Consider the following 18,479-nt stretch of genomic DNA (forward strand, 5'->3'; position numbering starts at 1 on the left):
CACACACACACACACACACACACACACACACACACACACACACACACACACACACACACACACACACACACACACACACACACACACACACACACACACACACACACACACACACACACACACACACGTTGAGGATGGAGCGGTAATGTGGTAGCCTACATAGTGCAAGTTATACATCTACAGGGAGAGCTCCACCCGAAATAAATTACAAATTTAAATGTGCAACATTGTTGTGTGCTGCTTGTGCATGCAAAATAGCCAATGTACAAATGGGCCTTTGCTGCATGGCGGTGGTATAAATCAGGCTTAAATGCATGTCGTGCCTCCAGACTCCCATGGGTTTGGCAGCGGTCTTTCCACTGTGCGACGCACACCATCCTGTGGGAATAGACTTAGGTAGCTTTTTAATTATCTGCCTCCGGTTTCTAAATTACCTTTTTTTCATGCCAGAACAAATAACAACTATTGACAGTGACGGTCCTTGGGAGAATTGAATATGCTTATGTATTAACATATTGTTGCGCTTTCAATTCAAAAGAGAGTACGCCCGTCAACCCCTCCCCCCCCCCCCCCACACACACACACACACACCCAGAACGCATAGACACGCACGCACGCTCAATAACTAGTGTAGATAGAATTGAAATGGAGAAAAATGCTGATCAGTTAAATTGGTCTTATTGAAGTAATAGCTGTGTATTCACACAACACACGGTGATACATCGATATAAAATTACCCAAGTGCAATGATGCTCAGTAATAAGTGGGCGATGGACTCTTGCTAGTGAAGCCAATGCATTCTGCATGGTAGAAACTATTCACTTATCGTCACAAATAAATCACCACACCAATGCCACCAGTTAGGCCAACCTGAAGCTATCCAACAGGCAGACATCATCATTACTCATACCACAAAATAGCCCAGCTGCTTAGTATACAGTAGATGAAACATGCAGATGGACATTTACTATAATCCGTGTGCCACTCAGAGACCAGAGCAGTGTGCCTTGGCTCTGGTTTAATGGCTTCTATCTCTGGCTCTTGGCAGCACAGTCGTGGCCGATGGCAGTCACAATGAGCACACCACACCCCCTTCTACTCTGGACAGTGCTTCTGCTTCTTGCCAAGTCACCTCAAAGCCTCCTCCTTCTTCCGGCTTTTCGTATATAAACCGCCTCAAAGCAGAATCTCTTTGCTGTTATTTCTCTGATCAGAAGATTCACAACCGTTGAGAAAAAATTTGGTCTGAGGGTCAAAGGAGTTATCCGTCATATAGCTTCCTCAAGGACAAAAACACAAACAGAACAGCTACAGTAACACACAATGTACTGTTGTAGTGTACACGGCACTGAAAATCTCTTTTGCATTTCATAAAGTGCAATGCTGATGAACCATTTAATACGCATTTAATCATTTGCCACAGAATAATCTATGAATGTTTATTTGTATAGCACATTTCAGCAATGGTAATTCAAAGTGATTTTCACAGAATCTTAAAAAGCTGGCACAAAATAAATCAAATCAAATCAAATCAAACAGAAAGGTCTTCAGCTTTGATTTAAAAGAACTGAGAGATGTGGTTTTCTAGGTCGGAGATTGTTCCAGATATCTGGTGCATAAAAACTGAACATTGAAAGATCAAGAATGGACTGTTATGTTGAGCAAATGGAAAGCTTCATTAAAACAGTTAAATAGAGACATCAAGGCTCGTTATTAAATTGGCTTTACAAAAAACAAATCCCCCCATATAGTGCACTCCATAATTATAGTATTATTGCTGCAAATAGCCTAACGAATGGTCATCATTGAGAAAAAGTCAGCAAGATACAGTTTTACAATAACATATAGTGGTCTTGATCATTGTTTCAATATTCAAATGGGAATGAAAATAGTGCAAGACCCAGGTAAAGGACCCCCAAATGTACATGCCATACATTTCCTTAATGATTATATCTGGTTACAGTATTCATATCTAGTTTCAGTATTAATTTATGATATATTTCCCTTGGAATGGAATGGATAGATGGAATGATTGATGATGAAACTGAAACAAAGTTGTTTTTAAATGTATGTGAAGGAATTTTTTTGAGATGGGCCTATACTACACACAGGCACGCACGGCACGCACATGCACTGAGATTTTGCACAAGGATATAATTTATTCCATCGTGGACACTCTACAGTATACTCTACATTTTATTCCAACTTGAAGTTTCCAAGCAGATGGTGAAGACCTGTGAGTTGGTTTTACATTTGAATAATATGCAAGCCTGACTGAGCCAAATTGCTGTTAGACACAGGGGAGCGTATCTGTTTGGAACAGGTAAGAGAACAGAGCGAGACCTAGGCTAGTGTTCTGTGCACAAGAACAATGAACAGGGAAGGCTGAATATAGCACGCTGCTATTAAACTATATTCTCCATAAGGTGTACTAATTGACCATTTACATTAATAGCATGCAGTGCCACATATAGGCACATACAGACAGTATGCCTGCAAATATCCTAAGTTCTACCTGAATTTGATGGACAGACAGAGTACTTCATTACTTTCTTAAGAATTGCTTTGCTAAACCATCTAGCTACCCAAAAGCCCAGTCCCTGTGGATATTGACAGCTGCCTGAAAAACAAAGCTAGCAATGTGAATAATATCATGACTGAAAGCTCATCACATTGAGAGTTAATCTTACAGCAGCCAGCAAAATTCCCAACCCATTGCATGGAAACTCGTCAAATGAGCTTTTAAGTACACAATACACAAATCAGTGAAGAATTACACTACATTCAAACGTGCTTTTTCTACCCTAAATGCCTTACTAATAAGCTGTTCTGTTACAAACTATTTTGCACAGTGTTCACATATTCTGCCTGGGTTCAGCACAGCAATCCGCAGATTCTGTTCCCAATGTAATCTACAGCTAGAACCGTGCTCTGAGTGTAAGTGATACTGTATCTAATTTTCTGGATTGCCATAAAATAAAACATGTAAATGTTTTCATTGGTGTAGCAAATGCATAACATAAAAACATTAAAGAACATGCATTGTATTGTCTGGGAAATAAAATCAATTCCAATCAGACAGAGCCTGACAGAATTCACAATTTAAGATGATGCCCGGGAAATCCAGCAGTCAGCCTAGACCTTTTTACAGTCTATGGCCTATACACAGGATGCACGGACGCACGCACGCACACACGCACGCACAGAGAGAGAGAAATCTTCTGAACATGGTCTGACAGTTATTTTACCAATGTATAATGTATCACCAGTAACTATATGCATTAATAATATACATCTATGGCCAACTATGAATCATGAATGGATGAATGGAGTATAATATCAACAATTACAGTTTTTCACGATTGTTAACACACGTTTTTCACAGCCTAACGGCATTCTCAAAACTGCACACACAGAACTGAAAACCTCACACACAAAATGCTAAACCCTGACTCTCCTTTTCCATGATGACTCTTTGCCATCAAATCTCTTAACTGTTCCCAAAATGTTTTCATTTGGTACACACAGCCATATTTTCAAATGACACACACATACCATTCATTGAGTAGGCTACACACAACTAAGCATTGGCTACACACTACCAAGCATTTACAGCACAATGAAGTGAAAAATTGAAAACACAATCATAGAAATGCAACACACATGAATGACAATGACTCTGGAGAATGAGCCATTTCTCCTTTTGTAAAATGAACCCGCGTTTTTTTTTAAACTGTAAACCAGCCTTACCAGCCTGCTCAAAGCGGGCTCTGTGGGTTCCGTTCATATACCTTCTACCTCCAAGCTGAAAAGAACTCCTCAATAGGATTCAGGCAAAGGAGAATAAGGTGGAAGGAATAGAACGGAAATAATTATGTTCTGATGCCAGCAACGGTGTAGTGGCTGAGATTGGGTTGGACTCTCTGGCTCATGGTAAAACCATGACTGAGCACAAGGTCAACCACAGTTGCCCGAATCTCATTAGATAAAACTTCTTCTTTCTCCTCTTCCTCTTCCTCTCCCTCCTCCTCCTCCTCCTCCTCCTCCTCCTCCTCCTCCTCTCTGTCCACCTACTCCTCTACCTCCTCCTCCTCTCACTCTTACCCCTCTCCTTCTCTGGTTGTTGATCTCTTCAAGGTTCTCCATTGTTCACCCAACAAAACAGAGGCTCTCGAGTCCCTTTTTATGTTGCAAATTGCTCACCAGATCTGAATATTTAGAGATTTGACTATTTGTGTGTTGTAGGTTGATGCTTTGAGATTTGATGTGAGAAGTGTGTGCAACAACTGAACATTGTGTGCAGTGTTTGGACAGCAAGGTGTGTTGTAGGTTGATGCTTTGAGATTTTATGTGAACTGAACATTGTGTGATGTGTGTAGTGTTTGGACAACAAGGTAATGTGTAAGTGACATCAGAGTGTAAAGAAGGAAAGTCAGAGTCTAATGCAGAATAAGGGAGTGTGATGTAGTGGAAATTGTGTCGAGCGATTAGGTACATGAAGTGAAGGTTGTGCAAATTGTCAATTTTTGTGTGTGAAAAACAATCGTGAAAAACTGTAATGTTTGAGTGAATATACTGTATGTGGTGCTATACACCAGAATGCTCCGTGCAGTACTTAACATCAGCAAGGTGTACACATGTTACCAACAAGAATCTGTATGATGGAAGGATGAGCCAGAAAATAGCAGCCAGGAGAATGAGACTAGCATGACACTGCCAAAGACACCAAGAGCGTGCCAGCCAGCAAACTGGCACTGTGGGAACACACGGGCAGCGGTCACAAGGACGCGTCTCACATTAACATATTCCGGTATGTGGATGTACTCAAGAACGACACAGGAGCGCAAAGCACCAACGAACTGGCCACATGTATACTGTATGGAGAGTCGGGATGACTGGAAGCGACGATGGAGGGCTCGTCTGAGGACGTCCTAGAGAGAGTCACTCATTATCTTGTGTAAGTATGGGCACAAAGCCTTTTGAAAAACAACAAAGAGAAATGAACTCACTACCATTGCCAACAACTCTGTCGGGCACTGATTCACTGAACCTTGAAGAAGGGCTGTATATGCCTGACGCAGAAAAACACAATGGCGCCTATTCGAGAATTGAGGAGAAAAATTCCAAAGCACCTCATGTTTTGTCAGACTGAGACAGACGTCAGACAGAGACAGATCAATAATGACTAAAGTGCTCCTTTTTTCTGACCATTATACTGTTCACCCTGAATTGATTTACAGGACCTTGTCTTGAAGAATTCTGCTGTCTTATCTACTGAGTTTCTTCATCAAACTGCTGCTCTCCTCAGTCATACAAGATGGCCAAGTTAATAGCTATTGGAGACATGTGCCATGTGTATATTATAGTAAAAAAATATATTTACCATATATTTTATGTAAAAACGTGTAGCCAAAGAACATATTGAGAAAAAACAAAACAAAAGAAATCCTGGTATCATAATATTCATAGGCAATATACTATAACTTTGACGTGTGTGTGTGTGTTGTGAGTGTTGTGAGTTGAGTTGAAGTTGTGGTGTTTGTTGTGAGTTGAAGAGTATGTGTACCACGTGAATGCGCAGCTCAGTCAATGTTGCTTTACATGCTCAAGCGCTCAACTCGTGCTGCATTAAAAAGCTAATGTTTTTTTCTAAATAATAGGCCGGTGGTGTCTCGGGAACGATGCAAGTCGGGAACAATGTAAGTTGGAATATGCCCCACCAGGTTATGCAATACCCATTGTACCCATTGTCAGAATACCGGATACCCATTGTCTGTCTGTGTCCACAAAAATGTATAAAGAAATCCAAAAATGTAATAATACATATTTATTTAATTGATTTCATTGTGGTATTTATTATTTAATGTTTGGACCAAAAAAAACGTCCATAGCCAATCGCAGAGCAATCGTCCCACCAGGCTATGACATGTAGTCAATACTAAAGCGTTAGATTTGCTGCCTCGGCCTATCATCAGGAGTTGTGGTGAGGTTTTAGCCAATCTCACTCTAACACACGGTTGCCCACACTATACTGGTTGCATTGGATGGTCACTGGTCAGAACATAAATATTAGTCATCATGCAAAAGTGGGGGCAATTACAAAACGATTGAGTCGTGCAGGTCCTGCTGTGTAGTGTGTACCAACTAAGGCAAGCATCCAATGTTTTGCAGTACCAGTGGCGACAGCTGGACAATGTACAATAAGAGATGACCATGGGCACAGTGAAATCAGGATAGCACAAAATGCTTGAGTGGGACATTCAAAATGCAGCTGTACTCAAGTCTGTCCTCATTCCTCAGTCGGTGAACAACCTCACCAGTGTCACATTTAATATCAGACCAGTGTGAGGAATGGATCATGCAAGACAAGTAATCATTATTTAATCACACTACACATTAATGACAATGGACACAATATAAACGTGTCTATTTAACAAATAATTATCAGTGGAATTGCACTGATAATTATTGGTTTTATGATATGATACGATGAGACACTATGAAGCACTGACTGTATGGATATTTATTTTTATTTTTGTTACTGAATCATAATGACTCATGGGGGATAGTTCCTTTGTATCCCCTTATCAGGTTCCTTAAAGAGCCCACTATGGATCTTTTTCTATTATTGGTAGTTGTTATTGGCAAATTTGGCAACAATGTAAACATATTTTATCATTATTTTATCATCATCATTATCATTAAACACAAATAGAGGCCCAATATAGTGCAACAGTCAGCCAAATAATGATGGGAGCAAGAGTGATACCAAATTATTATTTCAGTACAGAAAGGCAACTTGACATTCTGAACAGCAGACGGTACCTCCCATAATGTACTGTAGCTCAAAGGAAAGTAGGAACTCACAGTCTGAGAAATGTTATTACTGAACAAAGAGTACCTTCATTTATGTCTTACATTATGCTGTGTAAAGTGAAGAGATTCGCATTGTTGTTGTTGCATTATTGCATTTCTGAGATATCACTGAACACCAGAGAGTAGACTTCATCACATTTGCAGGCTTGCAGCACATTTTATTTGAAAGCAACACAACATGTCAGAATGTCTTCATAAATTTTGGCTCATGTGATGCATAATGCAACAAATGTTACATTGATTCGATATATTGTTTTACATAAAATTAAATAAAAATGTTTATGTCAGAGGTGCCCAAAAGGTAGATTGTGATCTACCAGTAGATCACAAAGGCTGTGCAGGTAGATCACATGACATGCCCCTAAAGAATATTTAATTTAAATAAAAATACAAATTAAATAAATGTTGGCATCTGCCATTTGAATTAAGGTGTCTTGATTGATTGACATCAAAAAGGGCCTGTCAGCTCAAACCCACACAATGCAATACTTATTTATCCCCCTCTATTCCCCATTTCAAGTGCATTTGTCTTATTAATTATGTAACACCAGTGCCGCTATTCCAAAGCCCTCTCAGGTACATTGTTACTATATTCAGAAATGGTATAATATTTATTTGGCGTGGGTAGATCTTGTTGAGCTGGTCATTTTGAAAGTAGCTCTCAAGTCAAAGTGTGGGCACCCCTGATTTATGTAGTTGTATACACAGATTCATTTTTATGAATAAGTGTATACTATACAGTTCAAGTATTTACAGTGGTGATAAATCATCATGGATAAGTTTAACTAATAATTTGTAATACACAATTGTTCAATCACAAATTGCCCTCAGAGTTGTGAGCGAGTGTTAAGAATGATTTTATGACAATCAAATGATCATACTTCAACTATAGCTCAATGTTCACATTTGGAAATAAATTACAATGTAAAATTGTAAATATGACATCTTACTTCTCCTAGTGCATTTGATTTACTCAACCTAAAGTCAAGCCAGACATTAATTAACAATTAAAACACATGCCCCATGTCACATTGACTCAAACAAATTAAATCACTGTTACCATTATCATTTCATGGAGATAGTGTGTTTATCCTGTTTTATGATAATGCACAGTCTGCTTTCTCTTGAAGATTTGCATTTTAATTTACAGAATTCAAACAGCCCCTCCCTATGTGATTAGCTGGCTTTCACAAAATACTTGCCAATGCGTTTCAGTTTTCTTGATAGTAGATCAATTAGATATTAGATATGTTATTCATATCGTCATACACATTAAAACCGGAAAAGCATCAACTGTCATTTTAGATTTCCGCTAGTGATGCACAATGTAATTGGAAGCATGTCGATATTGGCCAATATTTTTTTTGAAACGGTATCGAACCGATATCAAAATTATTCCGATATTCTTTCAGTGATTCACTGTTAATGGCTTTGAAAATGAAAACAACAAAAATCAGCAATGAGCTCAATATAAATATAATATATATTGTATACTAATGTAATAAATCGGTATCAGATGATTTGACCCTGCATATTATCGTATATCGATATCGCTCATAATGTTAATATTGTGCATCTCAAATTGCGTTGGCTATTAAAAAATAGCAGATCTACAAACTCACAGCACGTCACTTGGTGCCGCTCTGCGACCGCTCTCCTCACTGGCCGGTGAGTCTATAGGATACAACAGCAGTGACAACACAGAAATGTGTGTGGGGAGGGATTAATACCGGCATAATGACTAAATTGGGGAGAAAAAGGGGGTAAACATAATTCTTTGTACATATAATGTACAGACATTATTGTACTTTCCACAGAAGCCAAGTTGAGGTGACCAACCAAACAACTGACTGACTGACTTACATAGTAAATGTGAGTTATGTGACCTGTGGTCGCAACAAAACGTGACCATCTGTAGTTATAAACAAAAGATTATAGGGAACCATGGAGAATTGAATATTCACTGCCAAAACATTCAGCAAACAACTTGGAGTAACATGAACATGAATCTACAGAACATGCCAAATGAGATCATCGATTCAAATGTTTTAACATATCCAGGAGTTTTGTAGTTTTCCAAGCTACAGTTTGTGAATAAGCTTACTGAAATGTATCAGTGAGATATTATATTCCTGCATAATTTAACATCGGCTGCAGTAAAAGGCCAGTGAATGACCTCAGAGGGACATGGCAGTCAGTAAGTACTGTATGTGCTGCAGTTATGCACAATGAACTAAACTGAGCTTGCCCAAATGGCCACAGTTTTCATTCACTGATAAAGAATGGCCTAATATAAACATGTTTATAATGTAACACTCTCATACCCAGTCCATATACATTTTACGGCCACTACGTTTTGATAGCACATAACTAACCACAATAATATAACTCAAATAAGTACTAGCCTACTCTAGATCAGTCAATGGTGAACATAAAACCTTGGCTGATGCAACAACATGTTACTATGGTTCTTCTTCTGCTTTAAGACTAAGCCAGGTTTCATAGAAACACATGGACACGAGAGAGAGAGAGATGAAGCAGGACTTAAGCAATATTACGCAAGACGAGAGGGTGTTCTTCATCGTCATTAATGCACACCTGCGGATACAGCAGTTACCCTCAAAACGAAGAAAGTTTTTTTTTTTAAATAACAGATGTAGCCACTACGACCAAAAACGTCCTAAGAAACTAGCTAGCCTAGTCACCGAGTCTGCTGCACGCTCTGGGAGAAAAGCACAGCTGAATTCTTTGTTTTGAATAGGTGTTCCAATATCGTGGTTAAAGCACGGCTAGAAAGCTGTTTCAACCAATCAGATTGCTTCCTCAAAATGACCTGTTGTATAATACATAGCCTATTACACAAAATTGTGTTGCAGATTAAACCTTTTCATGGTTTCATAGATAGCTTCATAGATCACCAGTGTTGTGTACATTTATGTTTGATACTGACATACATGATAGTGATGCTACTGACATACTGACTATGATACTGGCATGATACTGATTACTGACTATGATACTGGCATGATAGTGACACTGACCATGTTACTGCATGACCATGATACTGACAATGATGATACTGACCATGTAATCTCTCAAGAACAGATTCCGAGCTATGCTACTGAATCTGTCAGCAGGGCCATTCAGAATTGTGTTGATAGTGGGAATGAAAACATGGCAAATTCAAGGAAACAAACAGCAGAGGGCGCTGTTTTTCCTATTTACGCAACAATACACAAAGCTACAATTAAGTTTTGCTAGGGGGTGGGGAGCGGGGCACAGCCACTATACTAGCCCAAAAATGGTTGAGAATGAGAAACACTCAAACACAGCAAATCTGCATGCTCGCTCACACTTGACTTGGGAAGTTGGGCAGTTTGGCTGTCTTGTTTTACTCACTGTTTGTTGATGTTGATTGATGACTCTTGATGAATTGAAACCGGTTGAGGGCGGCAGGCAGGGTTGTGAGTATATTAACGAGTCAAAGTTTAAAAAGAAAATGGGGGCAAACAAAACAAAAACAGGCTCCAGACAATTAATAAATATTTCAAAACAAACAACAAGCGCAGGTTCCAGGTTCAAACAAATATTTCAACAAAGTTTCTTTCTTTCATTCAATCTGGCTGTGAGTTTGCCTGTTTCTCCACTGGCGTTTTGACGCACACAAGTGACACAGCTGTGGCCTAATTACAGGGAGCTATGGTCTTATTGTCCAAGGCGACCAGTGGGGGCGACATTTAGTACAAAAATATGAAATCAAATGATATGGCTCCTACAGTAGGCAACGCATTTCCACCCTACAGCTACAGGTCTAAGGCATCGTAGCCTATGTTGAAAATGAGCAGCAGTTCCCTTTAAACCAACAGTGAAATGAATAATTTACTGAAATGACAATCTCCACACCTGTGCAAATTTGGTTGATGAAATGTTACTCAAGTGGCACAATGCATGTGCCAACTAGACTAGAACACAACTGTTCAGTAAAATGAACAAACAAAAACCACAAATATATTTCCAGAATGCATTTTGAAAATACTTTTGGGATATTCTTCAGAGATGGTGGAGTGACACTGAAATTGCAAGGGCAATATTTAAAGTCTTCTTTATATTTAATCTGAGAAGGGACTCAACCCTTCTGGAGAATGTGACCCATTTCCAAGGTATGTTTTCTTGTTTTTGTACACATGGATACCACCCCACTCATTTGGCAAGATGTTGTTTGGCAAGCAATGTTTTGAAATTACAGCGGCAACACATGGTCATTAAAAGCACATCACATCGTCTGTTTTTTTACAGAGGGAAAACAAGAAAGCCGGAAAAGGTTGAGTATTGCCATCCACCAACCAGGTTCCCTTTCTCCAGTTTGAGGTAGACTTTGTCGTCTTTCTCTAGAAAGAGTAGTACTCCATTGGTGGCAGCCTCACGAGTGACGTCTTTGTCCCCTGCGAAGGCAGAGATGACCGGTTTCCCATTCAACATCAGGTTCACCTGCAGGGACAATTCAACAGAGACAGCCATTGACATTGAGCAGTGGTGGAAAAAGTACTCAAATGTTTTACTGTTTAATGTACTTAAAGTATACCCAAAGTAAAAGCACTACTCCATACATCCGAGATGTATGGAGTAGAAGTAAAAGTATTGGAAATTGGAAATACTCAAAGTACAAATACCTCAAAATTGTACTTAAGTGCAGTACTTGAGTAAATGTACTATAGTTACTTTCCACCACTGTGAAATTGAGCACCATCTGATCCTCACCACCACCTGTGGACCGGGGTGCACTCCTCTCCATTGGTTGGCTGTGAGGATATTGCAAGTGCCCCAAAACACAAAGATTGAATTGATAAACTTTAAATAACATTCAAATAAAACATAGCGTAAAAGGTTTTACTGTAAGATACTGAAGGCACAGTAGCCCTGGTACTGAACAGTTTGCTGAAAAACATTCCTGAGTGGTCTGAGTCAATGGTTCTCAACCTTTTCAATGTCAACCTTTTCCATGACCCCCAAATTAACTTATATTTAGCTGCAGACATCTGAAGCTTTTTTGCAAGGACCCCCATGCAAAAAGTCAATATTGTGCATTGAAGAGAATATATCTGTAATAGCAATTATGATGTCTTTCATTTATGCTATATTATACATATTATGGTGTTTGTTTGTTTTTTAGATCTCGGCTTAAACATTGGAATAAACTTAAAAGGGCTGGTTTACCACTGCTTTAAAGTATCATAACTTAAAAAAAAATATATATATATATATTAAAATGTTAAGATGTTCCCCCGACTTTGGCCAGTAGGCGGCCTGCTCTACTGTATACATGCGCCATCTACAGGAAGCTACAAAGAGCACATGCCCTCATTCACAGGCTGTAGTGGAAACTGAGCTGCTTCAGATTCCACATCTTGCCTCCTTTCAGATTTTTCTATATGGGTATGGAGTGGCGGTTGGGGATATGGGGCTTGGAGGGGTATAGTAGCGGGTTAAGGGGCCTTCACGTAGGTTGGGGCCAAACATCACTGTCTGTAGTAGGTTCTATGCACAGCATAGAAAGAAGTTTGGCCCTTCCCTACTTCCTTCACAGGTCTTACCAATTTTACTTATTAAGCTTCTGTTACATTTAGTGCAATCTGAGGAGAACCCATCGTCAAATTAAGGAAAAACACCACCCTCTTTTTATTGACTGTCGAGAGATTACATTTAGTGTATAGCACAGTCGTTGTCAAACATTTTATTTTCAAGGACCCCCATAACTCTGAGAGTGTACGGGTCCATTTGGTTCCATTTGAAATTTGTACACTCTCAGAGTTACACCATACAGGGCCATTTGAAACCCACACACTTGGAGACCCACTGGTGTGGCAGAGTGTTCCAGTGAGCCAACATGCACAATAGCAGCACCCTGACTCTGTTTGACCAGAATGGAACAGAGCCTTAATCCGCGGTGGGGTGCCCTGTAGGCCAGCTGTATGCAATCAATGCTAGCTATGATTGCGCCCAGGGCAGCCTGCGTGGATTTGTCTATAATACCTGTAGACACCCTGCCATGAGCTATCCAGGGTGCTGAACACACCCTGACATGAGCTATCCATGGTGCTGAGGACAGCTATGTGTGTCCCTGCCTGGGTCCCTGGCTGTGTCCGAGCATGAAAATAGTGTTTGGTTGGTTTTCACAACCAAGTGTCACTGTTGCGCAGCCTAACACACACACACACACATATTAACTGTATGATGATTTGGCGTGTTACAGTACAGTACAGTACAGTACAGTACAGTACAGTACAGTACAGTACAGTACAGTAGAGGGACCCCCTTGGACCCCCACACTGTAACTCTATCATTTCTCAACCATTTCGGACGTGGGGCGGCTTGCCGGAACCAGGGCGTGTGTGTGTGTGTGTGTGTGTGTGTGTGTGTGTGTGTGTGTGTGTGTGTGTGTGTGTGTGTGTGCGCGTGTGTGCGTGCGTGCATGTGTGTTTGCATACACATTGAAATAGACAAAGAGCATACCTGTATAGTTTGGCTCTGATACACTTTGATAACGTGAAAGTTAAAACTGTAGACTCCTTTTCTGGGTGACAAAAACACTGATTCAAATGTGAAGTAGTTTCCTATATTCACCAGCACCTATAGGACAGAAAAAGAAAATTATATAGCCAATCTACAAGCTGCACAACCTGTCGCAACACGATGTGTTGTGAGCTTGTATAGATCTGCTATTTTCTGTAAATGATTGCCCCAATTATAGAGACAATAGGGTTCATTACTGTGTCTTTGTGCAGTCCCAGTCCCACTCACTCCCAGAAGGGCAGTCCTTTTCACCACTTAAACCCTATAGTCTATACACTTAGTAAACTGGGCCTGAGTTGGCTCTGTACTTGGACCGCTTTTTTTGTTCTACACCAAATCTCTTCACCAAAGATAGTCCACCTACAAGCTCACAGCCTGTCGCACGTGGCACACAATTTAGAATTAGAACACAACATATCTCTAATAATCTAATCAATCTAATCTTGCAGGATGAACAGCCCCACTGATTTTGGAGACCCATGATGGTCTCACCTCTAGTGCCAACCTTAAAGATGGAGTGCCACCATTTTTTTCCACTCTAAAACATGATCATCAGGTATTATTACAATATAAGGGGGATGAACGTTTTCCAAAAAGTGTACAGTATTTGTTAGAATCATGCTTTTATGTGGACACGCCCACCAGTTCATTAAGTATGCCTGGTTTGCCTGGTGGGTGGTGATGGGTGGTGATCCACCTGAACTGAAGCCGCACCCACAGCAGTAGTTGTATGATAAAGGCGGAGGGGTTAGGGGAGGGGCTGATAGTGTGGTGTCATATTACTGTTTACTTCATTGGCCCTTTGACTTTCAAGGGTTCAGCCTCCAGGAAGAAACCGTAAATACAAAGTTAATACACCATTGCACATAAAAACAACTGCAGTGTGTCTAATGAAGTACTGTCACCTCATAGACACATGAAAAACTGGAAAAATACAAAAATTGTGGCACAAATATGTCCATTTGTTTTCATTTATCTTTTTTATCTTTTCTATAATTGTAATTTATTCTATTTCACTTTTCTGGCAGTTGTTTACTACATGTATTAATCTCAGTGAGCACGCACGCACACACAATTTTCCAGTTTACTCATGTCTTTAAGGGTCTGTATTACTCTGTGTGTCAGGAATTAATTAGCAAACTGCTGAACCGACACCAAATCTCTTGTGAACACTGCACAAGAAACAACAAGGTATTTGATATGGGATTCAGAAAGTGTTACCAAACAGGCAACTGCATCCCATGACAAAACCATGTATAAAGGTAATGAAGATAATAATTTAGGTTTATGTTCCTTTTCCAATAGCAAAAGGAATTTTGTTGATGAAAAATAATTCAATTTGTGGCACAATATGTTGTAGATATAGACAGATGACATGTTCTAATGAGGGAGAATGCTGGCAGCTCTATTGACTGTACTGACTGTATACTGACATTATATATAGCCTGCTTTGAATCTGCTGGTTATTGATGCAGCACAGCCACACACTGTTGATTATGTGAGCCACATTAATATGCCAGTCTCACCTGCCTACTGCAGAAGTGATGTAGAAATTAACATTCAGTCTAGTGAAGTATACAGTTGTGTGCTTGACGGAGATAAGAGATATAGCAAATGCTAGTTTCCATTGATGTTTTTTTAAATCCCTTTAACTCTCCATGTCTGATATTATATTTGTGTAGTGCCTGCCTGGCTGTGTGTGTGTGTGTGTGTGTGTGTGTGTGTGTGTGTGTGTGTGTGTGTGTGCGTGTGTGTGTGTGTGTGTGTGTGTGTGCATGTGTGTGTGTGTGTGTGTGTGTGTGTGTGCGTGTGTGCGCGCGCGTGTTTGTGTGTGCGCGCGTGCGTGTGTGCGTGCGTGAGTACGCGCGCTAAGTGTGCGTATCCATGCAAAATAAATGTAGGCTATATAAGAATGTGACTGAGTGAGTGTGTGTGTGTGTGTGTGTGTGTGTGTGAGTGCAAGGCTTCGTGTGCTGCACGTCTTCTTCTTCAGAGATAGACAGATAGATAGCCACTTCTGAATCTTGTTATTATGTTATATATGCCGCCTATCACAATTGGAAGATGAACCACAAATAGGTAAAAGTTAGTATAGAATGGTGAAATAGATACAACTTCATTTCCAAATCGTGTTCAATATATTAGTCTTGAACGTGGACATTTCCTACAATGTTGTCCTACGTTAAACATTGTTGCTCTCACACGTAACTTCTTTTTTTAAATGATCTTACTTGGTCGAAGTAAATAATCCTTGTTTTGTTGCTCATCTCCGATGGTTCATGGTTGTTGCTTCTGACAGCGGAGAAAGCCACCTTGGAGTTGGCAGCGCGCACCGAGATGCCGAGCGGAGAGGACGAGCTCTTCCAATCTGTGGTCGGGTTGGAGTCGCAAACCACAAGACATTTACCTTCCAGAACGATAGGCTCCGTGTCATTCTGTGCTCTCACAACCTCGCCGATCACAGTCCAACTGAGTATCAATATGAGGGAGTTCACCATGGCTCTCTCAAACAGCTGAAAGGTCATAAAGATACCGTCTGCAAGTATGCGAGCCCTGCACCGATCTTTCACCGCAGACGCGTCTGACGCTGTGGAATTCTCTTATTGGATCCAGCAATGTGCCATATCGGAGTGAGAGATTATATCGACACATCCATTTCAATGTCTTAAATCTTCAAACGCAGGGAAATTGGCGAAGATGATAATAATCGAAATTTGTATATTCGTATCATTTTCATATTGTTATTGTTCAGGCAATGCGGTTATAGCTTTTGTTTGGAAATCGCCCTCTCCAGTCGAAAGAACGTGTTTGACGGATGACTGAGGCTGACTGAGCCTCCCCGTGGTGCTGTGGTGCGCAGACATCTACAACTTTACGCATGATGTAGGCTCTATACGTATAGCCTATATAGACACCATCCATGGCTACTAGTACTAGTACTACTATCTTCAATTCGTTCTTAATAAAAGATCCCATGCACTTAATTTCACTTATACCATAAGATAATATAGGCCTATATACATTCATTTTCTCAACTTTTCCCCCTATCTGCAGTGTTTGCTGTTTTGTGACTGCTATAATGGCCATACTGAATTCCGTGGAACCAATAAGGTCTACGATTCTATCCTATCCTATACAACTTAGAATTATCTAGTCAATATTTGCTTTGTTTTTATTGGATGAATGGCAAACCATTCTTTCTTGTTCTCAGTTCTCTCTCAGTAGTCAGTTCTCTTATTTGCTAAGCAGAATCTTTCTCAATATAAGTGCTGCCTTTCATACAGGGAGGGAGCACTTTTACATTTTACTGCAGTAGGCAGAGCTTAAAGATTAATATGTTACAATTCATGCAGGTCAAGCTCTGACATGTTTGCATTTCTTCAATGTGATGACGATTCCTCCATTGTCATGGGTTGGTGTTGAGTCAGTTCACAAGTTAAGCATGCATCCAGGAGAGCTCACAATGTTCAAACACATGTAGGGAGCCTTCTCAGGCTTCGTACACACACACATATCAGACGAACATGTTCTGTGCTGTCCGTGTTTCATGGCGTGGTTTGACCAAACAGTTGTGTGTGATGTTCGGTCAAACCACGTGACTTCCATTGGAAAAGCATTGGGGCGGCCATGAAACACAGGCAGAGCACAGCACAGTTGTTCTTTATGTGCGTACGAAGCCTCACCACCAGTGTGACCTTGGGCCCGGTCTCAGTGATGCCGGACACTCAATATAGAACGCTGGAATGTTTCTATGTTTGATTGCAGTTCTTTATACATTCCCAGTGTGGGGAAACTGAGGTTATATTATGCAATGACAACATGGCGTAATTCACATTTATAGGTCCAAATTATAATTCCACATGGCCATCTGAACTGTATAGGCCAGGGCCTACCATCCATCCAGATGGAGATGTAAATCTAACAGACAATTCAGTCTAAGCTGAATATATATCCTACCGTATATGAATTCTTTAAACGATTGAAAGAAATATTACATTCCGGTTATTTACAGTAGTAGCCTATACTGTGAGGAGAATAGGGGGTCATAAATGTGTATTGTGTACACATGTGTCTTGCAACATGTGTCTGTGGCAAGACCTTCTCCGTGGCAAATTTTTAGATTTTTTGTTATTTACAAAACATTATAATGTTCTTATTTTGATCATAAGACCCAATTACTGAACGTCAGTCTCCAGGTTTTCCTCAGAATAGAGGGAAGTGAGTGGCAAATCGAGTGGCGAAGTGAGTTTAACGTCATTTCACGTAATTTAATGCAATCAAATAGGACTTTTTGGACTGTTTGGATGTATGGGCTATAGCTGTCAAAGCCACTCAGGCGTTCCTGCATGCATAACTTCCGGGTATGATGATGATGTCATGCGCATACACTCAATATGACTGATTTAATATGACTATGGCACGGGGGTTTTCTATAACATTTTATTTTCAAGAACCCCCATAACTCTGAGTGTACAAATGGAACCAAATGGATTTGTGCATTCTGACTCTTGAGTTACAGGCCTGTAAATGTTCTGGTAATATTGACTAGTCATTTGTATGTCCATGGCAAAAACTTTTTTTTTTTACAAAGATTACACAAGCCAGTACAGCGATGACTCCTGGTGAGGAGGAATTGAAAAGCAGTTTTGTCTGATAACTATGGTGTTCTGTCAGTTTGTTCTCTGTATTGACCCAAGCTGTTTCAAGGACATTTTGACAAGAAGCCAGGCCGGAAACATTTACAGTACAAACTCAGCATTTCACAACAAGTTATATCTCTGATTATAAGTATACATTGTAAAGGATAGGTTATTTATTTTACTCAAATGTTACACATTGCCAATTCCCTCCATGTTTCTAGTCGCTATCACTGCTAACCCCTGTTTCTTCTGGGGAGACATGTCTCCTCTCATACACATCACCAGACACTTCTCGTGAGGAATTTCACCAGGAGGGCATAATGCACATGGGGAGGAACACGCTATCGCTCCGAGTTCCGCTCCTTACCGCAACCAACATGTAGGAGTCTAAGT

General features: G+C 40.2%; 1 protein-coding gene across 1 annotated transcript; it reads right to left on the reverse strand.

Annotated features, from left to right (window-relative positions):
• Positions 1-11,166: 11,166 nt before the first annotated feature.
• On the reverse strand, positions 11,167-15,944 carry cbln4 (cerebellin 4 precursor; the record flags this gene model as incomplete). The annotated part of the gene is made up of 3 exons (XM_080763522.1): positions 11,167-11,364; positions 13,387-13,503; positions 15,678-15,944. The coding sequence occupies 3 exons, from the start codon at positions 15,942-15,944 to the stop codon at positions 11,167-11,169; spliced, it is 582 nt and encodes a 193-aa protein (XP_080619648.1).
• Between the last annotated feature and the right edge of the window lie 2,535 nt (positions 15,945-18,479).

Source organism: Protomyctophum bolini (genome assembly GCF_963924005.1).
Source record: "Protomyctophum bolini genome assembly, chromosome: 5".
NCBI classification, from domain to species: domain Eukaryota; kingdom Metazoa; phylum Chordata; class Actinopteri; order Myctophiformes; family Myctophidae; genus Protomyctophum; species Protomyctophum bolini.